Source organism: Sarcophilus harrisii, chromosome 4 (assembly GCF_902635505.1).
Source record: "Sarcophilus harrisii chromosome 4, mSarHar1.11, whole genome shotgun sequence".
Taxonomy (NCBI): Eukaryota; Metazoa; Chordata; class Mammalia; order Dasyuromorphia; family Dasyuridae; genus Sarcophilus; species Sarcophilus harrisii.
The window spans coordinates 116,484,976-116,508,821 of record NC_045429.1 but is presented as its reverse complement, the minus strand read 5'-3'; the positions used below and the strand labels follow the sequence as shown (position 1 = coordinate 116,508,821).

The following is a 23,846-nucleotide window of genomic DNA, read 5'->3' as shown; positions in this document are numbered from 1 at the left end:
AAGAGAATAGGAAATATGCTATATTAAATTGGAAAAGCTATTACCTTTACCAACTTTGCATTACAGGAGTCTTTTTGTGCATAGTAAGAGAACTCATTTAAATTCCCTAAAGACGTTTTATCTTTCATCTAGCCTGTCATCTGTCCTGGGAAGCTGTAAGTTTATCTAATTCCTAAAACTTTAGTGAAACACTGTCCTTATCTTTATACCCCATAAAAATACTGATATTTGAATAATAATTAACACCTTGGAGTGGCCTTCAACAATAATAAAATTGGAATCCTACTTTAATTGTGTCTATTTCAATTGGATTGGAGGTTCAGAAACAAAAGAAAATTTCAAACCCCTCAGAATATATTCAAAATTGAAATTAATATATCTGAATTTTCCCTTCTAACATAAGTTTCTATCAAATTGCCAAAATAGGAAGTTAAAATAAATATATGAAAATGTGTAATTATAGGAAAAACAATCATCTGAACTGGGCATGAAAGTACAAAGTAGCTTATTTATTCAGTAGGAATGAAAACTAAAATGTTTTATATTTTAAATCTGGATAATATCCATCTTCTCCTAGTAAAGACATATGTAATGTGACCCATATGCATGGATCCCTGTACTATGGAATGACTTCAGATGAACAAGTAGGACTTGGCCAAAGAAATAAATGAGAGCAGCTCAAATGGATTGACTGTTGAAAACAAGAAATGCATGCTGCCTCAAATATGACTTTATTTTCCTGCAATGTTAAGTGAAAAAACTTTACTCAATATTTCTTGACCCTATAGCTGTGGTTGTCTTCATTAAAAAAAAAAAAAAAAGAAAGACAATCACTTTTGTTTCTCCACCTCTTAAGCAAATATATTATGAAGAAAAAAAAATTTCTTTTATTGAACTCAATGATCTCTTCTACTGTTCCAGTCTTTTCGAGCTTATTAAGACCCCATTTTATTCTCTATCAAAGAGAAGATGTAAGAGAGATGGAAGGACAGAATAGAACACTACTGTGAAATTCATTATTGATGATTCAGAAAAGCACAACAGAAAAGCTTATATTATCCAGAGTTCACCTCAGTAGACTAAAATAACTCAGTCAAAAATGATTCCCAAAAAAGGGTCAGGGTAAGGAGGAGAGAATATTCAAATCCCAGTCCTCCAAAAATATTGAATTAGTCTCTAGTTCACATTGTCTCTACACTTTTTTAATTTACTTCAGGAAATAAATGTTCAAACTAATGTTCTTGACTAAAGGGAAGATGCTCAGATAAACACATAGGTTTACAGGTTAATAGGTCAACAGGGTAACAATATTCACCTGTATAGTTTAGGTAGGGTGGGGTAGGAAGAGCTTGTGAATCTTAAAATTGCCCAAATTTTTTAAAAGGACTTCATCCCTTATTTTAACACATTATTACATTACTAATTTTGGTTATTGGTCATCATTCAGGAAATCTGTCCCACAAGAATTAGCATGAGGTGACTGGTGGTTAAGCTGCTTTTCTCAATCAGTTGACTTTCAAAGCTGAGACCAAATTAAAAATGGGTGCTATTGACAAAGATCAGATCTCCTTGTTTCTCTTTAGCGGCTGGCCCACTATCACCATGACATTCTGTTTGGATGATAATTGCAGCTGTGTCATTTCGACTTAAGCCATCACTCCTATATGTTGCAGTTGGAGGACAACCATTGGGCTCTGCACAAACATTGATGTGAGTAAGGGATTGCATCTCTGGAGGGCAACAGAGATGATTCACACATGCTTTGGAGATGCACGGTGAGTTACAGAGGAGCATCAAGTCCTGATCCAAGGATTCCTCCTGGTCCACATATTCTGGCTGGATGGTTACATTATGGATCCCTGCACTGTGGAAAATTTCCCGCATTTTAAAATTGGCATCTTGGTAATCTTTGCTCTTTTGGCACTTGATGTGGAGAGTGGCAATGTTCTTCCCACTTACAAGTTCCCAGATGTGCATTTCATGTATGCTGCTAACACCAGGTACATTGGACAGCTTGCCCACTAGAAGAGAGAAGAACAGATAGTATACAGATGAGTACCAGAATTAAGAGTGACTATTTTATAAAGATATCAAAGAAAAATTATTAACCAATAGTTCTGTCCAACAGCACTACAATATATGGAGCCCATTTAAATGTTCCTATCTCAAATAACTTGTCTTGATTTAAATCAGCCCTCACCAGGTAAGAAAACACTTACCTCAGGAAATAAATGTTTGAACTAAAATGACTAAATAGGAGATGCTCAGGTAAACACATCAACAAGTCAACAATATTCAGCTGCACAGGATAGTTATAGTGGAAATGGAATGGTTTGTGAATCTTCAAAATGCCAAAACATTTTTAAAAGGACTTTATCCTAAGAAAATTAATTGTGCTCTAAACAAATTAAAATTTTCAAAGCACTTTGTTTATAATAATCCAAGAAGTACATCATACAAGTATTATTGTCCCATTATACAGATAATGAAACTGAAACTCTGGTATAAACGATCATTAGGCATTATAACTGAAATTTGAATCCAATGCCAGGTCTCAGTTGCCTCTAAGTCTAATATCCCTTTCACTAGAGCTTGCTGTATTGAAAAAAAAAATTTAACAAATATTAAGTGCCTACTATGTTCTAGCCATTTGTATTAGGCATTATAGATACAGATATAACAAATAAAATTATTTCTACTCACAAAAAGCTTATATTCCAGTGGGGAGACAAGTACATATATGTGGAATATATATGGAATATATGTGGAATAAATACAAAATGGTTTGAAGGGGTGGGCATTAAAGAAAGGCTTCTTCATATAAGGCAATGTCTTGATTGTGTTCAAAGTGAATTCTCTTTTTCTCCGAACTCTCACAGAACATAACAATGCCAATGCCAATTTTTGCATGTCATGATAGCTTGCCTTATGCTGTTATTTAGCCATTTCTTATGTGCATTCTTTTGTCTAACTAGCTTGTAAGTTCCCAAAGGCATCATTCATTCACTCAAAAAGCATTGATTAAATGCCTACTATGTGTCAGACACTCTGCTGGTTGATAAAAATGCAGCTGCAAAAAAAATGAAATAGTCCTTGTCCTCAAAGTGGTTTACATTCTATTGAGGGGAAATAGTAAGTACACAGAAAATCCAATACAAAGTATATATAGTACAGATACAAAATAATTTCTAGGAGGATCTCAGCAACTAGGGAGTAAACATAGATTTCCTAAGGTAAGCCTTACAGGAAACCAGAGATTCACTGTGGTAGAGGTAGTATAGGAGTACATTACAGGCATGGGGCCAGTCTATGGCCCATGCATAAGATTAATGACGTTGCAGTGAAATAAAATAAGACAGGACTTTTAGATCTCTGCAGTTTTAGCTCATAACAAAATCTTTCCCCTAAGGAACAAGAGTTAAGGGAGAAAACTAATCAGTATCATCACAGGAGGAGATACTAATGACCCTGGAAGATATTTTTATAAATACCTTATTAACAACCTCACAGGTAGGTACTATTATTCTGCCTCTTTTATAGTTGACGAAATTGAGCTAAATAAAGATCCAATGACTTGACCAGTGTCACACAGCTAGAAGACCTACCATTCTATCCATTGTGCCATCTTGGGCTTAAGAAATGTTGGTTAGGAGACCAGCTCCACATTTTACGCAACATTGATGAATACAACAAAAATAAATGTGCACAAGCCAAGAAAACGACATATACTGTTAGGCGACTCCTAACCTGGCAGTATCTTTCCTTACCCAGTCACCACACCCAAAGAAGGTTGCAACAAGCAGACTCTATTTGGTACAGCTCATGATGTCTACTTCTCCCTCATCCCTTATCCCTTATATCTTTCCCCCAATTATCCTGTTTCCCCCAGGTCACATTTCTCGGCAATAGTCCTTCCAGTGGAGGGGACTTCATGCCCTATTCTCAGCCAGTACTCGATACATGACTGTGACTTATTTCTCTGGCTGGAACACCTACTGCACACCTGTCAGCAGAATACATGCCCGGGTGCCTCAAACCAATGCTAGTTTGTACTATTAGCCAAAGCATTGTGTTATAGGGGTCATGGAAAACGGGTGGAGTGGAAGGTTTCAGGGCCCAACAATATACAATGTAAAGGAAAAGAATAACCACAAAACAATGGTGAATGTTGAAAAATCACAAACAAGTCTGGTTCCAAAGAAGATATGAGAAGACATTCCCATTCCCACCCACTTGCAGAGGTACAACATCCATGACTAGGGTACACTGCAGAGATTTTCAGATTTTTAAAAATGTATTAATTAATTTAGCTTATTTTTCCCTTTCTTTTTTCTTTAATTATATATATATATAAAATGACTTTCTGGGAGAAGGAAGGGGAAGGATACTGGGGAAATTTTTGGTTATAGAAAAAAAAAAAAGGCACACAACCCTGATGGCCTCAGTTCCTTATCTGTAAAATGAGTTGCCACAAAGCACTCCTAATGGATTCATGAAGAGTTGCACACAACATAAACAAATGAACAGTAGCAGTAGAATGTGGAGAGGGAAAAAGTGGAATTGGGACGGTCTGAGGTCTGTTAAAAAAATCAGATATCCTGAGTGTATATTCATTTTGTAAACTATATCACAAAACACTGACTGTGTCTTATCAATATTTTCAATACCAAAATTAGAATGAAGAGATATTTTGTGAATTAAAATGTTTGCCAAACTGAAAAAGGACACAATTTAAAATTTTACTAAATTAAAAACCTGTACTGTATGGAATATTTTCCATTTTCATAGGGCAGTTACAGTTTGAAAAATGGCGTAATTATTTTCCCCTATCAATGTTTGGATTATTCCCATTAAATTATTTTGTTAACAATATACATATATATATTAATATACAATGCAATATACAAACATATATACTATATATATAGACATATACACAACCCACACACATAGACACATTCACATCTTGAACTCAGATTTATATCAAAGTCAAAACTAATACTTATAGGTTGTTTTTAACCTGAGGCTAAGCAAAAAAAAAAACAAACAAACAAACAAAAAAAAAACAGATCAATCCAAAAAGAGGTCAAGAATGATCTGAATTTTAAACCAACTGTTTTCATGTGCTATAATAAATTGAGAACCTTTGCCATACTTAAAAATTCAACTAGCAACTCTGCAATATCTGAAGCAAAAATGCTTTTCAGATCACTGAGAGCAGCAAGACAACAAGGATTCTTGACAAAAAGGGTATGGCAAATTAAAAGAAATCACTTGGTCTATCTCATATGGGTGAAAAGTACAAGTGTTGACTCTTGAGTTCCATATTTTCAAAATTCATAAAAATACAGGACAGAAAATGTAAAGTCTTACATAAGGGTCACATAACTAGAATGAAAATCCATGATTGAATTTCTACAACCCCAGAGAACTGAGGAATTCAGAATATATAAATAAAAATTTTCCCCAGAAATACCACACATATAATTTATGTCATTAACATTAAGAAAAAGTATGGCATAATGGATAGAGAGCTGGCCTTGAAGCCAGGAATACCTGGGTCATTTAACATTAATATGGTCTAGATGCACAGTAATGGGAATGTCCTTATCTGAGATTTCAATAAAATTGTAATTTCAATTCATATGTCTATCTGTATCATTAAAATTACATTGATAAAGGCACCACAAATTAAAAGTAAATTCAGCTTACCCAATTCCTCCAAATTGATACCTTTAGGAACCATTTGTAGTAAGATGGATGCTGTCTCCTTGATGAGTGGAAAAGCAGATGACAAAATGATGAAGACCATGATAATAGTAAGGCTTGGATCAATGTAGCACTGCCAGTTACATGGTTTATCTCCCTCCAGAGGAACCATATAGGATATGATAGCAGTAATTACTACAACCACAGATCCCAGTGCATCTCCCATTACATGCAATAGAACACCTACCAGAAAAACAAAAACAAAACATGTGAAAATCACAAACGCCATCTCAAGCCTATCAAGATTTTTGCACACATTACCTTATGAGAAAAGTATGATGGCTCAGAAAGACATACAAATAAAGTCATTCTTTAGAGAATCAAGTAAATAAGCATTTATTATATACTAAAATACTAAGAAAAGCAAAAATGACACTGCCTTCACAGAGCATACAATCTAATCAGGGAGAGAAATGCAAATAACCATCTACAAATAAGTTATATAAAAATCAAACAAAAATAATCAACAACAATTGAACTTTTGAACTATGAACAATTGAAGGCACTAGTATTGAGGGAGAAATAAGAAAGACTTATTATAGCATTTCAGCTGGAACATGAAGTAAGCCAGAGAAGCTAGAAGGCAGGAATGAAGGGGAAAACTCCATGCATGGAGGTCAACTAATGAAAATGTCTGGAGTTTTAGACTTGGGAAGTAAAATGCCATCTGCATCCAGAGGAAGAATCATGAAGATGGAATACTATTCATATGAAGCATACTATTTCCAACCTTTTGGTTTGTTTGATTTTTCTTGTGTTTTTTTTTCCCTTTTATTCTGACTATTTTTAAGAATATGACTAATATGGAAATATATTTAAAATAATTGTGCATGCTGACCTATATCAGATTGCTTGCTATCTTGAGGAAGGAAGGAGAAAAAAATTAGAATTCAAAATCTTACAAAAAAGAAACTTATTTTTGCATGTAATTAAAAATAAAATACTATTGGGGGAGGGGAAAGGTATCATCAAAAAAAAAAAGAAGAAGAAGAAAGAAAAAAGTAAATAAATAAAAAGCAACAGCAAAGAAGCAGGTGTTAAAGGAAATAAATAAACCACCTTGACTATGATCCATTATAAGTAACCAAAGTGGACAAGTGAATCTATAGATGTCTATTTTAGATTAGTCTTGAATATTTTAGAAGGATAGTGAGGTCATACTAACTGTATGAGTCTGGGCAAGTTATTTAGCTATGTATCTCAGTTTCCTCATCTGCAAGATGAGCTGGAGAAGAAAATGACAAACTACTTTAGTATCTTTGCCAAGAAAACACCAAATGGAATTCAAGAGAATTGGACACAACTGAAAATGACTGCATAACAGTTACAAAAGGTGATGCAAAAAGGGAAGTTTTTTTCGTTACCTTTCTTTCTAAATAAACTATACTTTTCCATGTAAAGACTTGCCTACAACTTATTCAATTTTTATATTCTAAAACATTAGATTAAAACATCTTCAAAAATAAGTATTCTATCATAGCTTTGTGTTTAACAAAAGACAAACTATTTGTTCTTCAATAAATGAAGAGGTACTAGAGGTATTAAAGTTAACAGAATGTCTTTAAATGCCCTTTAAGGAAGGAAATACTAGACATAGACATGTATCCTAGGTCTTAGGAAAATAGACTTCAGAAAGTATAAACAAAATATGTTTAGACTGATAGTGTAGAAAAAAGTGTTCTGCTTTGTCTGTTTCCCTCCCTTCCCTCTTCTATCTCTTATCTCCCATCGCCCCCCCCATCCACCTCCCTCTGTCTATCTTTCTCTCTCTCAACTCAAGAATTATCTAGAATATTTCACAATATCCAAAAGAAACCTAATCTTTAGACCTAATCTTTAATGCTCAAGGCCAAAGCAATTCCATAAATTTCATGTATAATATACAGTCAGGTAAAAGGGAGGAGAAAAGTGAATTTCTGTTTATTATTGTTTTTCAAAATAGAGAGGTGTGTATGAATGGAAGGTGATGGTGGGGGTAAAATGTTGCCTGAGGTCACTATATTATCAGCTGTACTTAACTATTTAATTTTGTTACAAGAGAACTATACTAATGTAGGAGTAATCTGTAAAGGATTGTAATGTAAAAAAAGGCAGATCCATAAAACTTTTCTCAAAAAGAAAAAATGCACACTTTGTGTGGGTTCACTATCTCCTTGTATTCATTTGATAACTTTAAACTACCTTAGCCATTTTTATTTTTTTCCTAATTGTTTCCTAAGTGTTGTCATTGTTATTTTAATTAGATTGCAGACTCCTTAAGGGTAAGGGCAATATCTTACAATTGTTTTATTTTTTAAATCATTATGCCCATCACAATGTTAAACATGGAGAAGATGTCCAATAAATATTTTTGCCCGATTTCCGTCAAAATCCTTCTGATATGGACCGCTCTTGTCAATATGTCATGAATGTAGATATCAGATATGAAATCCAAAAATTGATGTTTAAACCCAAATTCTGACAATTACTACTTGTGTGGCCATTGGTAAGTTATCTAATCTTTCTGGGCCTCAAATTTTTTTATCAGTAAAATGAGAAGGTTGAACCATATGATCTTAAAAGCCCTTTGTATCTCTGTGATAAAAGTCCTATATTCAGGTTTTGTGTAAAACTTTGGAGATATCCTTCCATTTCCCCTAAGAATGATTCAGAGCTCAAGGGGCTCTTGGAATCAGAATTTCATAGATGGAAGGCACTTCAGGTCATGAAGTCCAACATACCTGACAGTAAATTAGTTATCTCAAACCCTTATTTTTACAAATAAGGAAACCAAGGATGAGGGAGAGAATGATTTTCAAAGAATCACAGAATTTTAGATTTATTAGGGACTTTCATAGCCACCTAATCCAATCCATACCTGAAAAGATACCCCAACAAGTAGTCATCTAGTCTCTTTTTAAAGACTTCCTATGGGGGGAAATCTACTACTTGCTAAAGCCAGTTATAAATATCTATTATTGACATAAAACCTACATTTTATTCTCTTCAACTTCCTTTACCCATTGCTTTTTTCCCAACCATTTAATTTTTTAAACTAAACTCACCAAGCACTTCCTTTTATCTGAAATACTGTGCTATGCTTAGCCCCCATACAGTTGGTGGATCTTAATAGCTATAGCAACAAATGCAGTGACAACCTATTTTATAGACTAAGATTGTTTGGTAGAGTTCAATAACAGTTCATCACTTGGAAAATGACTTAAATCACATGGCTAGTCACAATGCTGCTAAGTATTCCAAAGATGGAATTTCTTTCTATTACCTTAGTTGCTAGCAATGTAAAAAAGAAAAGAAACAAACTGAACAATTAAAAATCATGAATTAGTATCAAATAACACTCCTTGTCTTTGACATCATCTCTGCTCTGGGAAAATCCTGCATTTTGTTGAATTTGTTGATAAACTAGAAGTCTTTTACATCAGCATGTCAAACTTACTTCTTTGTGTATTTTGATGAAATTAAAAAGTACTGTTATGCCATAGTTCTCTGTAACTGTTCTGACTTGGTTTCCCTGAACTAGTTTCCTTTGTCTCAGTTTCCTTAACTGTTCTGTCAAATCCCCTTAAAAACCCACTCTGGTCCATTAAGATTGGGAACCATTTACTCTAAGGTTATAAATTGAGAGTGAGATGAACAAGAGAACAGAACTCCTGACCCTCCCCTGTTCTCAAGAATTTACAATATCCCTCTTAAAATATTCCAAGATACCTCACTGACATCTTTTTCTCTGGGTATTCAAACATCCTGTCTCTGGGCTTTTAGGATTTATGGTCTCCCCCCAACCTGACAGAAACTTTGGCGCCCTTAGTGGTTCTTTGTCTTTAGAAAATATTTAAGAGGTTGGCTTTCTCCTATTCATTGCTGGAGGCTGGCTGCTAGATGCAGCATGCTGGATTCTTTGAGATGACAGTCTCCCCAGCCCTGGGACCAACATAGATTCCTTGGTCCCAGTATATATCTTTATCTGACTGGATAATTTGAGACGAGAGTCTTGTCCAGTCAATTATACTCTCCAATTAATAAACTATTGAAAACTCTCTAATCTCTCTCCTGCCTCAGTTTCTCCGGCATTACAATTTGGAGGTCCCATGGAGATAAGGGGAAACTGAGTCATGGATTGGAGATTAGAGACCTCTCGGTCTCCACCTGGGCCTGAGAAGGCTCAGGATCTGGGTTTATTCCTTAGGAAAAGATCAGTACTCTGGATACCTCCAGAGCCTCCGGGGAAAAGGAAGAGGTTCTTCAGCCTCAGTATGGCCTAGGGTGAACAATGGAATTGATTTGTCATTTGGGAGAGTAAGTCTGTCTGGGTACCTTTGGGTACCATCTAGTTCTGTCTGGGCTGTTGCTAGCAACCTGGTGTCAGAATAAATGCTGATGGGTTTACAAATTTTGAGACGGATATTCTTCCAGGATGCTGGAAAATATCCTCTGGGTTTGTGTTAACTGTGTGTTCTATGTTCTGTGTGATTTGTCTGTCTGTTTTGTTAGTTGAAAAATTTTTAAGAACAAAGTTGAAACTGTGCTTAGTAAATTGGAGCTCAACGTGTGTTTGTGTGCGTGTTTGCTTTGCATTTTGTGTGTCTATGTTAAAAATTAGCAAGCTTGTAAGAAATGAGAATTTAGCCTGTGTTGCAGGTTTAGAAAACATCAAGAAGCTTGAAAAAAAAAATCTCTCTCTCTCTTTGTCTCTGGGTGACTTCAGCAGCCTGTGAGAAAAAGAAAAGGGAGAGAAGGGAAGAAAAAAAAAAAGGCAGTGTTTAAAGATAGTAGGAATTCTCCCCCTAGTGGCATAAGACTAGATAGTCTTATTAACTCAGCCAGGTGAAACTCTGCTTCAAAAACACTAACTCCACTTGAATGTCTTCTTAGTCATTTTTCTGAGACATTTAAATATCATGATTATGGAATATCGTGGAGAAAGAATAAATTAAAACTGTTTTGCCAGAAGGAGTGGCCTTCCTTTGGGGTAGGATGGCCTCCAGAAGGCACATATGATAAGGAAGTAGCACTGGTGGGGCACCGGGTAGTTATTGGTGAACCTGGCTGTCCAGATCAATATCCTTACATTGATGTTTGGCTTCAAGTTGTCTCTTACCCACCTTCCTGGCTGAGGGCTGCGACCATGACGCATGGTTTTCACATTTTGGTCACGCAGTCCCTGAGAACAGACAGGGAGAGTTGTAAACTGCCAGAAGAAAATCCTACAGGATTCTCTGGAAGACCCCTGGGTTTTGGTCTGTATCCACCTTTGCCTGGAAATTCCTCGACAAATTGCCACCTGAGGGATAAAACTTTCCTGAGCCTAACTTTTCACTGCCTGGCCCTTTGCCTCCTTCTGTCCTCCCCCTCCCCCCCAGTCTCTTTTCCTTCTCCAACCAATAAACAGGGGCTTGGTATGGCTAGCACTGAGGTGCTAACTCCTGCTCAGTTGCCTTCTCTTGTTATCTTAGCTTCCCCTGCGTTGCCTTCTCCTGCTCCCTCCTCTCTTCTCTCTCAGCTGAAAACTAATTTTGTAAGTAAATGGAATTTGTTCCTCTCTTTGCTTTTCAATGGATAGATCCCCTAGGGGAATTCTCAGGGCAGCTTACTTGGACTAGGCTGCCACAGAGTTTTAAAAACTCCCCTACCCTGTTTGGAGAAGCTCTCCATCTGGACCTCCAACCCTTTCACAAGGAGCATTCTTATTGCTCTCTGGTCCAGTATGTAGATGATCTTCTCCTTGCAGCCCCTGATAAATTCCTCTGCTTGCGGGCAATTCATGCCCTTTTGCAACTCCTTCAATTCTTAGGATACAGAGTTTCTGCTAAAAAGGTTCAACTCTGCCTTCTCAAAGTGTCTTATCTGGGCTATGTTCTCAGAACTGGCCACCATTCCCTATCCAGGCTATCTTATCTAAAAAACAGGTTTGAGAATTCTTGGGAACAGCTGGATACTGCAGATTGTGGATTCCCTCTTTTGCTGAGATAGCAAAACCCCTTTATTCTGCTACAACCGGTCAGGGTCCCCTTATGTGGGACTTGGCTGAACAATCTGCCTTTGATCATCTCAGAAACGCCCTCGCCAAGGCCCCGGCCCTAGATCACAAAGCCCTTTCACCTTTTTGTGGCAGGAGCTAGAGGTAATGGGAAGGGCGTCCTGACCCAAATGCCTGGCCCCTGACGCCGGCCTGTTGCTTATCTCTCCAAGCACTTCGATTTGTTAGCAGCTGGATGGCCCCCTTGTCTTAAGGCCATAGCCAAGACTGCTCTCCTGGTAAAGGAAGCTGACAAACTTTCCTTGGGCCAGTCTCTCTCCATCTCTGCCTCTCACTCTGTTGAGGCTCTGCTCAGGTCTGCCCCTGACAGGTGGCTCTCTAATGCCTGCATTACCCACTATCAGGCCCTGCGCTTCTAGATCATCCTAGCCTCACTTTCTCCAAGTCGTCTGCCCTGAACCCTGCCCCCTTGCTCCCAGATCCTGGTTCTGACCCGGTTCCTATGCATGACTGCTTCCAACTCCTTGAGGAGTCTCAGTCAGCAAGGTCTGACCTTTCTGACATTCCGCTGAAAAATCCTGACCTGAGTCTTTTTACAGACGGGAGCAGTTTTGTTGTGGGGGACACCCGTGTTTCTGGGGCAGCAGTGTTAGACTATCCCTCTCTCTCTACTCTATGGTCTTCTTCCCTCCCCCCAGGATCTTCTGCCCAGAAAGCAGAGATTGTAGCATTGACTCAGGCACTGCGCAATGCAAAGGGTAAATCAGCTAATACACAGACAGTCATTATGCCTTTGCAACAGCTCATGTCCATGCCTCTCTCTACAAAGAAAGGGACCTGCTGACATCTGCTGGGAGGGAAATTAGAAATAAGGCAGAGATACTTTCCTTACTAAATTCTATCTGGTTGCCCTGCTCTGTTGCTATTATCCACTGTTCAGCTCACCAATCTGGTGAAACAATGGAAGGAGTGGGAAATCGGGCTTCAGATGCAGCGGCTCAGACAGCTGCCACCTCCTCCCCCACTTCTTCCCTTCCTCTGGCAATCCCTCTCCTCCCACCTGTTCCTGTCTACACCCCTGCAGAAGATTCTTTCACATCTCAGAGGGGAGGACAAAGGGAGGGACGTTGGTGGTTCATAGAGGACAGAATTTTTATTACACAAGCATGGAGCAGAATGCTGGTGAAGGACTTGCATGATTCACTCATTTTGGGGAAAAGAAAATGCATCAGTTATTGAGCAGATATTATATAAAGGATGTTAGCCAACTGATCAGAAGTTATATTTATAGATGTAACACTTGCGCTAGAGTAAATATGAAAAGAATTAAAGAGGCTCATGTGGGAATCAGGTTTAGGGGACATATCCCCGGGGAGAGATGGGAGGTAGATTATACTGCGGTACAGCCATAAACAGCTGGCTATAAATACCTGCTAGTTTTTGTAGATACTTTCTCAGGGTGGACAGAAGTCTTCCCCTCCCAAAATGAAACAGCTCTCACAGTGGTTAAGAAAAAAAAAAAACTTTTAAAAACAGCTGTATTAGTTTGGTTCAGAGTTTGTTATTCTCTGAAGTTATTTGTTAACATAAGTTATACTTTAAATCATGTGTGGGTTTTGTATAGGTTTTTGAAGGAAAAGGAAAGAGGAATGCAGGTGATTTAGGAAGGACTGATTTGTAAGGGGAATTAGAGGAATGCATGGTTTTAGGAAGGTGAAAGAAAGATTTTTGGGAGTAGGTGAAGAGGTGGGAGAGGGAGCCACCCACCCCCACTGCCTTCTGCTACTAGGTTGAGTAAATTCTTTAAGGAGATTGTTCAAGTATGTAGCTAGAGAGAAAGAGGAAGTTGGAAATGGATGGATTTGGGAAGAAACCTGATTTTGGGAAACTGAAGGGTTAAATCTTGAAAAGGATCCCCATGTAGGAAATTGAGTGGGGAACCTGAGGGAAGTTTTTTCTAGGAAGCTGGAGTGGGGGAAGGGCGGCCAGTTGGAGTTCTCTCCTCCCCTCACCCCCCTACCCTAAGTGTGTTTCTGCCGTTTTTTCTTTTGTTGTTCAGTCATTTTCAATCATCTTTATCTATTCATGACACTGGGATTTTCTTGGCAAAGATACTGAAGTGGTTTGACATGAACTTCTTGTTTTACAGATGAGGAAACTGAAATAAACAGACTTAAGTGCTTGCCCAGGGTCACACAGGTATAAAGTGTGTGAAGCCAGATTAGAACTCGGGAAGATGAGCCTTTCTGACTCTAGTCCTAGCACTCATTGACCCCTTAATTGCTCTTTCTAGGAATACAAAGATAAAAATGAAACCTTGATATTCTTCAAATTTCTTGGGTCCTACTGGAATTTTGTCAAGTGCATCCATTATCACCTCTATACACCCTTCTCCCCATCTGTAAGGAATTTAGGGATTATAATAGATTTACTGATTTTATGGTGGGAATAAAATTAAATAACTGAAGGAAAATAACCCAAACAATACTTAAATAAATACAAATGTAAACTGATCTAGTTTTTCAAGATGAATTGGGGAAGGGGATAAATTATATTATAGAATTTACTACAAAATCCTATTAATAGTGAATTTCCTAACCACACCAAATATGTGACTTTAAAAAAAAAGTTATATATGGTTTTTGAAGGGGGACCCCTGAACTTGGAAAATCCTGGAAGGAGAAAATCTTAAATTCTGTCTCAATAAGAGACTTTGCCCCATGTCTTTTTTCTTAAATGAATTTAAGTTCCAACTGCTTGAGGGGGGAATGATGTGGGAAAGACTCCTATTTTTGATTCCCAAACCCCTCTAGTGAATATAATTGCCCTTTGGCTCACAAATCATAGTCCCTTTGAATTCCAATAGAAGATCCAGACCTGTCACAGCCCCATCTGCATCTGAGCCAACTTTGGGGCTACACCCAAAAGCCCCTCCAACTAAGTCTCCTATTATAAAAGGGCCACGCTGGGAACCCCTCTTTGGAGAGATTCCAAACATGCTGGCCATGTGAGGACTCTCTGTCCACTGGACCCTCTGTCCAGTGTCCTCCTTATCTTTACCTTCACCTATCTCCTACTTCTAAACTCAATAATAAACCTCTTTTATCAATCTAGCTCTCCAGCTAATAAATGCTTTTATTAGGGACTTGTGCCGCTACTAGACCTCATTTACCGCCATATCCAAGGGGGTTGCAGGGGAGTTGTTTGACTCCCTGTACCCCAAACCTGCCACTAGACCTTAACTAAACCCTAATTTCATTTAGGTACCCCAAATCTAGACCTCAACATTTGGTTCCCTGATGAAACAAACACTGGGAGCTAGATAATTTGGTGACCAAACCAAACCCCAACCTTTTCAGGGCACTTCGAACCAATCTGGGTTTTGAGCTGTTCAGGCAGTATTCTTCTGGGAAGAATCTGCATTTTTCAGGGCACTTCGAACCAATCTGGGTTTTGAGCTGTTCAGGCAGTATTCTTCTGGGAAGAATCTGCATTCCTTCTTTGTCTCACTCTATCTCTAAGGTAGTGGGGAGAATATCTGAGTTCCATCTCACCCTACTTGCATTTCAGGTGAAAAAATCTCAATTCTTACCAGGCAATCCGGAACTCTGGACAAGGTAAAAGACTTTTTTTCTTTCCTTATCTTGCAGTGGACACCCAAAGCCCTCTCAGGCTTGGGTCGTTGTTGGAAGCTTTAAGCTCTGGCACAATTCTTGAGGAATTGCTTTTACCTGTCCACAATCTAGACACTCCCCTGCCTCTAAAATCTTTCCTGGAGCAGATGCTTTGCTTGAGTAAACTCCTTCTGTCCAAATCCTTTCGAGAGACAAAGGCCCTTCCTTTGCATCTCAATGCATTTCTAAGCTTTTTTCCTCACTAGAAAGCCCTGCTCTCAGGCAGAGACTGAGACAAGAGAGGAAGTGTCTCTTTAACACCCCCCCCCCCCAGACTAAGGAGACACATAGGCGTTCTGGGGACCCCACCCTTCTCGGGGGTCCCAGGCCAGTGCTCTCTTTGATCTGTTCTGGAGAGATAACCAGAAAAATGTAAGAGGAGCTGTGTTTGAGCCCTTCTCCCACTCCACTGTTAAATGCATGGAGTCTCTAATGGTCAGGCTCTAGCCACTAGGAGAAAGATCACTGACTGGGGGTGAATTTAGAGAATATGTCTGCCCACGGCTGCTACTCCCTGGACAGGGGTGAGTGGTCTCTCCTTCAGGTCTTGCTCTCCCAGCAAGATTTGGGGGCTTAGATGAGCTGCCCTGCCCTCAAGTTCCAGTGTGGAATTGCCAGAGGAGCCCTCGCCATTCCAGACGTACCATGCTGGGTAAGATGGCATCTCTCCCTCACCCTCGCTCTGGCCTTTCCTCCCCCCTTCCATGGAGTGGGGAGTATAGAACTCGAATTCTGTTTCAGACCTCTCCCATGTGGCTTGGCAACCTGCCATTTAAATGCTCCTATTCTATCCCCTTCTTGGGGTTACTGTACAGTGGGGAGATTGGGGACTTACTCTTAATCTTCTCAAATCTCCAGAAAGGTTTTAAACTTTTAAAAGAGAACTTTGCTGGCAATCTAGACAAGTGAGCCACACCCCTCCTAAACCTTTACCTGGCTCTTAAAGCTGCAGCTTCCAGTCCTCAGGAAGCATCCCATACCTTTTAAAACGGGACTCAGTTTCCTTGATGCAATGCCCCTCCCAGCACAGCCTTTTAACTGTAGAAGCCTCAGAATTATACTTTTGCATGGAGGCTGTCTACAAAGACTGCTCTCGGTTTTTTTTCTTAGCCTCAGGGCACTACTTAAAACCTTTTCTCAGCTGCTCCTGAAGAGATAACCTAGGTAAACCAGGCTAGGTCTGTCTCTCTCACTTTCCTACCTAACTGTACAGGTGGGAACTCTTATGCTCCTAATTTTCTCAGTCCTAAGACCTTTTGCTCTTAGCATACTGTTCTATTTTCTGGATTGGCGGTCTATGTCCCTGCCAACAATTAAAAGGTTTTTTTCTGGGCTCTAACCCTGGCCAGGTTGTAGCTTCAAGAAAGACCTTTGGAATGATGGCTGGGGAATAAAATTCCAGGTCAAGGCAAATTAAATTCTTTAGAAGATGGCTTTTTTTCTTTTCTCCCCTCATTCCTTGACAGCAGCAAGAAATGAGTTAATGGGAGAAACTGAAGCCATTTAAGAATTCGATGAACCCCTTTAGGAAAGAAGTCTGTCTTTCCCGTCATGCTTTTCTCAAGCTCTCTAGACTTGTTCTCTGTTTTCCCTCCCCCATTCCTTGAGACACTATGGCTCAGGGAGCCTGGGGGCTATAGAATAAGCACACTGTCTAGAGTTAAGTGAGGAGTTGTTCAAATGAAGATCATACCCACTCCTACACCACACCCACTCCTACCACACCTCTCCTTTACCTTGCCCTCAATGTTGGTGGCACTCTTAGGAGGTTTCCACTGAGGCAAACCCACCACATCGCCCTTCTATAATGGGGGGCGGCTCAAAGTCCCAGGCTAATTTGAGCTTGCTCCCAGGCTCCGGGAGTCTCTGGAGGAAATTAGTTGACTACGGGATGCTGTGGGAATGAAATCCTGGTTTTTCTTTGGCAAACGGCCTTCTAAGAGGCCCTTTGTGACACCTTCTAGAGAGGTCTATGAAGGTTACGTTATAGAATGGGAAAGTCTTTGGGTTTTGCAATGAATTGGCTTCCCTCCCCCATCCCTAGAGATTTTAAGCTGTCTTAATGCAGAGACAAACACTGGGCTTGAGAAAAATGCCTCAATCTCAACACCTGAACTCTGAATAGATTAGCTGAATTCCAATCTCTCTCAAGACAAGTCCATCCTTTGCTTTTTTTCTTTCAAATCCTGGGACTGATTAACACTTGTGCCCTCAGGCAAAAGCATACCTAGCACACTTGTCTCTTTTAAAGCTGAAAAACTCAACCTAATGAAACCTAGGACCCACCCACCTCCTCAACTTTTTCCGGGTTCAAAACTCGATGTTTCTTCCACTCTGCTGGTAACAGCTGTTTGTTGGTTTCCCTTTACCTCCAACCTGAGACTCAGCTCTTTTTTTCTTCTCAGGGCAACTTCTGCCTCCTGAAAAAAACACTCTGGAGTGGAGCGGAAGTGCTTTTTAATACAAATCTTTCCCAGACTTAGACCTGTAGGTGCCCAGGAAACTGTCCGAGGAGACCCCAGTCTCTATCCTGAGTCCGAGCAGGAGGAACACTGGAGAAACTGTGTCACACCACAGGGGCTGAAATGGCCCCCAGCATCCTGCTCCCTGGTAGGGAATTGGGGTCTAGCCCTGTTTCCCCTTTTATCCCAGGACAATCCCAACACCTCGGGGGCCAGTTAGCTGGGTTGGCAGTGCTGAGATACTTTACACTCCCTCTGACCCCTTCTACCTCCTCCCCCATAAGAGTGGGGAAAGTGGGGGGAAGGCTCAGGATCTTTGCTTATTGAGGAACCAACTCTTAAAGAAAAGCTCTTAGAAATCTCTTAACTGTGCTGCCCAAGTTGCATTCTTATCTTGACTAGATATTAAGGCCTCTTGCCTACCCTGACTTCTTAGTCCACACCCTTTAATACCAACCCCTGGAGAAATTAGCTTTCCTGGAAATTAAGAAAGAAAGGGCTAAGCTAGGCTACTTAACACTTTTACTACTGACAAATAATCTTTTGCTCCCAGCATTTTCTCCTACTTCTCTTTGATAGTTAGATTGGCCATCAGCATTCTTACAAGCAACCCACGGAAGGGAACTGACCCATTTCCTGCTGTATCTCCACCCTGGATGACACTCTGGTTTTAACCTGGGATGGGCTTCAATCTTTGGACCCTCTTTGAACTGCTCTTTAACCTGGAGAACATGGGACCAACTGACTGGGAATGAATGACCGGGACAAACACTCCTTAGATGCCTTGCTGCCAGCCCCAAACCCCACACCTCATGCCTCACCTCCTGGCATGAACCCCCAAATCTCTACAACCCTTGCCAGTTCAAAGCAGTTAAGAGATCAGGGCCCCTTTTCCCACATGCTTTTTTTTAATTTAATAGCCTTTTATTTACAGGATATATACATGGATAACTTTACAGCATTAACAATTGCCAAACCTCTTGTTCCATCCCACATGCTTTTAGAGGTGACTGCTTGAGGTCCCCCTCATGAAGGGGGACCCCTGAACTTGGAAAATCCTGGAAGGAGAAAATCTTCAATTCTGTCTCAATGAGACTTTGCCCCATGTCTTTTTCCTTAAATGAATTTAAGTTCCAACTGCTTGAGGGGGGAATGATGTGGGAAAGACTCCTATCTTTGATTCCCAAACCCCTCTAGTGAATGTAATTGCCCTTTGACTCACAAATCATGGTCCCTTTGAATTCCAATAGAAGATCCAGACCTGTCACAGCCCCATCCGGATCTGAGCCAACTTTGGGGCTACACCCAAAAGCCCCTCCAACTAAGTCTCCTATTATAAAAGGGCCACGCTGGGAACACCTCTTTGTAGAGATTCCAAACATGCTAGCCATGTGAGGGTTCTCTGTCTACTGGACCCTCTGTCCGGTGTCCTCCTTATCTCTACCTTCACCTATCTCCTACTTCTAAACTCAATAATAAACCTCTTTTTATCAATCTAGCTCTCCAGCTAATAAATGCTTTTATTAGGGACTTGTGCCACTACTAGACTTCATTTACCACCGTATCCTTACGCTGAATCCAAGGGGGTTACAGGGGAGCTCTGTTTGACTCCCTGTACCCCACACCTGCCACTAGACCTCAACTAAATCCTAATTTCATTTAGGTACCCCAAATCTAGTCCTCAACATAATCATTACTATGTTTCCCAAAGTCAAGAATAGGTTTTTGTGTCTTTGAGGCAACCCAGTCCCTAAATGTTGGCTCTAATGCTGCTAAGGGAAGGTTGGGACAAAATTCTACCTAGATAAAAAGTACCCTAGAGCAGAAAATTTGAACTTTGGGATGGGAGGGGGGAGCATTATTTTGTGGCAGAAAGATGTTTTTAATGCAAAACAAAATTACAAAAGGAAAGGAATTATATTGAAATAATCAATTTTTTTCTTTCAAAATATCAAGTAGAGAAACCCTGCCTAAACCAATTCTGATTCCATGATCATGAGTTTAGATGGCAGGACAACTCAAAATATAGTGGTGGAAACATTAAACCATCAACTCTCGACCTTCACTGGGACCTTCAGGGTTGTACTTGAAAGAAAATTTGGATTCCAGTGCCTCAGGGGTCTGACACTCTAGAAAAAACTGCCTTGGCAATTCCCAGGGTCTCACATTCCTGAAGATGAAGCTGAAACTGGCCAACTGATGAAAATACTAGTCTTCAATATATCATAGATTAAAGGTGGAGTCCAATTCCAACACACACACACAAACACCTTAGAGATGAGTTAGAAGCACAGAATAGTCAAATAACTTGCACAATGTGATTAATACAGATAGTAAGCAGAAAAAGGAAAGATTAGAATCCAGCTCATCCAACTTTAAATCAATAGTCTTTCCATTAAACTACAATGCTTCTATGATTCTACCAAAAAGAGACTATACTATAGGATTAGGGAAAATTAGGAGAAGCAAAAAGAAGAGTAATAATTAGCAAATGTGTTCAACTACGGGATATGATCAGTGTCACTCTAAAATTGAGCTATAATATCCCTTTAGAAGCAATGAGGAAATAAGAAACTAGGGGAACCAATTACACTGGTAAGTGCAATTAGAATATTTTCAGACAAATTTCTCCTCTCCTGAAAACCAAATGGAAATAAAGAACAATTGTGGAAGTATGCATTATCGAAAAGATTGTCTGTTTTGTTTTGTTTTTTCATAAAGATCTTAGAATAACATACCTCTGATATTCAGGGCTTGCGACTTTTTCTCTTTTTTCATAGTCTCCTCTTGAGGTTCATTCTGGGTGTTATAAGAATCACCTGCATTCAAAGAAGAAACCTTGCGTCGTGTATAATTCCACAAACAAGAACCAAGGGACTCAAAAACAATTTTTAAAGCTTTATCAGAATAGTAGGGTCCCCTTTATCCTCCATACACAGACGCACCCACATATGCACAAAAAGCCTCCCTCCATTACAAATAGAACAGTGCTGGTTGGCTTTGAAATAAGCCGTGTGATCAGCTGTGGACTCTTCCATTCAAGTTAAAACCAATTCAAAGGAAACAAACAACAACAACAACAAAAAAACCCTCCTCCCCTGCCCCTAAAACTTGAGAAATGAGAGAAGAAATGATCATCCTTATAAATTAAATAAAAAAGAATGCTATTTTTTCAAATTTTGAGTATGTGTGATAGAGATGAAGAAAGGCAAAGACAAAAAAAGGAAAATAAAATCCTATGAATTGAGTTGAGTGCAGTAAATTAAGACGAGAAATGAATGGGGGACCAATAGAAGGGGGAAAAAAGGAAAGGAAAAAGGGCTGAATGGGAAGAAGAAAAGAAGGATAAGATATCCAGAGGATGCAACTGAAAAGCACCTGCTTCACGCGGCTGCAGAGTCACCCCTTTCTCCGCCTTCAGAGGGTCGGAGGCCACCCGGAGAGTTAGGGCCGAATCCGAACCCGGTACTTCAGCAGTTGGCACAGACAGCTGCTGCTGCTGCGCGCTTACTGCCTCCGGAGGTGCCGAGGGACCTCTTTTGCTGCCATTCAGACGTCGCCGGCGGCGGCCACAGGTGAACCAGGAGGAACAGTCCTGGAAGATCAGCAAGCCCACCACGTTGACCGCCAGTCCCAGGGCCCCTACGATGAGCACTAGTTTTGGATCATCAATATGCTCTGGCCGGGCCAGGCGCAGGATGGCCTCCACGAAAATGGTGAAACGCAAGGCTATGAGAAAGACGGCGTTGCTCAATGCCCCCACTACCTCTGCTCGCCTGTAACCGTAAGTGGCTCGGGAACCTCGGGTGTGGCGGCGAAGGATGAACTCGGCTGTGAGCCCCACGCAGAGCGAGATCAGATCGGACAGCATGTTAAAAGAGTCCGAGATAAGAGCGATGGAATTGCCCAGATAGCCCGACACCAGCTCAGCCACGAAGAAACCGGTGGTGAGCACCAGCATGAAGATCAACTTGCAAGTCTTGCCCGAGTAGCGGCCCATCTCCTCCGAAGCCCAGCGGCGGGAAGGGTTCGCTGACCTTCTAACTGTGGCTGAGCTCAATTATATTCACCATGCCGGCCCACCGCAGCTGGGGATTCCCTGCAGCTCACCGCCGCAGCGCCGCCTTTTGGAGAGGGGCGCAGGGAGGGGTACGTCCCGGGGTGGCTGCGGGCTATGCACGCCTGGGCAACAAGTGCGACCGCAGACCCTGCCTGACTCTGAAAGAGCCCTGAGTACTGGCCGTCAGGCTTTCAGCAGCCAACGCTGCCCTTTGGCTTTTTTTTTTTTTAGGACAGAGAAGAGCGCCCCTAGCCTCCAAACGTTCAGTTGAAAGGAGTGGCCCAGTGGCTGCTGTCATTAGGACACCGCCTCCCTTTACCCTTTAGCTCTTTATAGCGTGATGAGGAAACTGAAGTTCAGTGAGTATGCCTAATTATACCTGGCCCATGATCCAAATAGTTTAGAGACAGGATGTCAACCCCTATCTCCAACTCCAACAGCTTACTATTTCTACTGCGTCGCTCTATTCCTTAAGCCATGACAAAAAAAAAAAAAAAAAGGAAAAGGAAGGGAGGGGGAGGAAAGAGGAGACAGAAACAGATTTTTAATGCATCCAAAATGAAAAAAAAAAAAAAACATAAGGAAGGCCAGAAGAAAGATAAACAAGTCAGATCTGAAAGTTATATTTTGAATTTATAATATACTTAAAAATGAAAAGCAAGCAGAAAAGCTGTTTTAATAGATTCGTGTACAATCCTCTCATATTCTACTTTGTACATGAAAATGGTCATTTTAATTGATAGTTAAGTTTAGAATTAAAAATTTTTGAAGTTCTGTCCCTAACGCAATGACACATCAACTACACTTTATATCAAAATTTATCTCAAATAAAGCATTTTCTGGGAATATCAGATTTTGCCCCCTACCTCCACCCCCCATGCACATAAGAGCTTTGAATCCGCCTGAGGTAATGAATTTCCCAGCACTAAAGTCATTAAGTGGAGACTGGATAACTATAAGTAGGAAACATAGTATAAGGGATTTATTCCCCAGGTAAGATTAGATTAAATGATTTCTGAAGTTTTTTCCAGCTATGAGAGTCTATGATTCTATGAAGGGAAAATGTCTTAGAGACTGCTAATAGGCTTGGAAAGAACATGAGACTATGTGTACAAACTGCCATTCATCAACCAGCAACAGATGACTACCAAATGTAATGGATTATATCAGAAAACTGTATCTTCGGTCTCCCACCTTATATTTGTTCAACTGCCCCACCAACTTACAAATGTTTAGTATATGATTAACATATTAATAACCAAGTCAATAGCAGCAAGAGATAGGATAATGTTTGCAATGCTTACTTGATACAGATTGGTATTCATCATTACTAATTGGACTTTTGTGCCACTGGGCACTAGAAGAAATAACAAGATCAGCAGACCTAGATCATGGGAATACTGCTTAGTCACTACTCTAGTTACAAATAGCAAAAATTGTGTCAGAGTCTAGGAGGTGGAATCACAAGAAAGCCATTTCCCAAGGAAAAGGGGGGTCTCTAAGTTTCTTAGGTACCATTAAGCTAGGATTGTATAGATGATGAAGACAGCCTCTTCCAGAAGAGCATCTTCATTCCCTGGGAAAGACTCTCTTCCTACACATTATGCACCTTTTGGATGCAAAACCTACATTCCTTGGGAAAGACTCTCTTCCCACACATTATGCACCTTTTGGATGCAAAACCTACATTCCTTAGGAAAGACTCTCTTCCCACGCATTATGCACCTTTTGGATGCAAAATCTACTTTCCCTGGGAAAGACTCTTTTCCCACATCCTATCTCAAGTATGTTTCTTTCCGATGCAAAGCCCAAATTGTTTTGTTTCTGTATATAAGGAAGCCCTGAGAAAATGTTTCTTTGCAATTCTTTGACATTGCCCACTAAGAGAACATCTTGGTGTCTTT

The 23,846-nt window shown here is 40.1% G+C and overlaps 1 protein-coding gene across 1 annotated transcript; it reads right to left on the bottom strand.

Annotated features, from left to right (window-relative positions):
- Window positions 1-835: 835 nt before the first annotated feature.
- On the bottom strand, window positions 836-22,286 carry LOC100928652 (zinc transporter 10-like). The gene is made up of 4 exons (XM_031937384.1): window positions 21,261-22,286; window positions 20,621-20,701; window positions 5,713-5,952; window positions 836-2,021 (listed from the first exon to the last, which is right to left on the bottom strand). Exons 1-4 carry the CDS (start codon window positions 21,880-21,882, stop codon window positions 1,534-1,536), a joined length of 1,431 nt encoding a protein of 476 aa, XP_031793244.1. The 5' UTR covers window positions 21,883-22,286; the 3' UTR covers window positions 836-1,533.
- Between the last annotated feature and the right edge of the window lie 1,560 nt (window positions 22,287-23,846).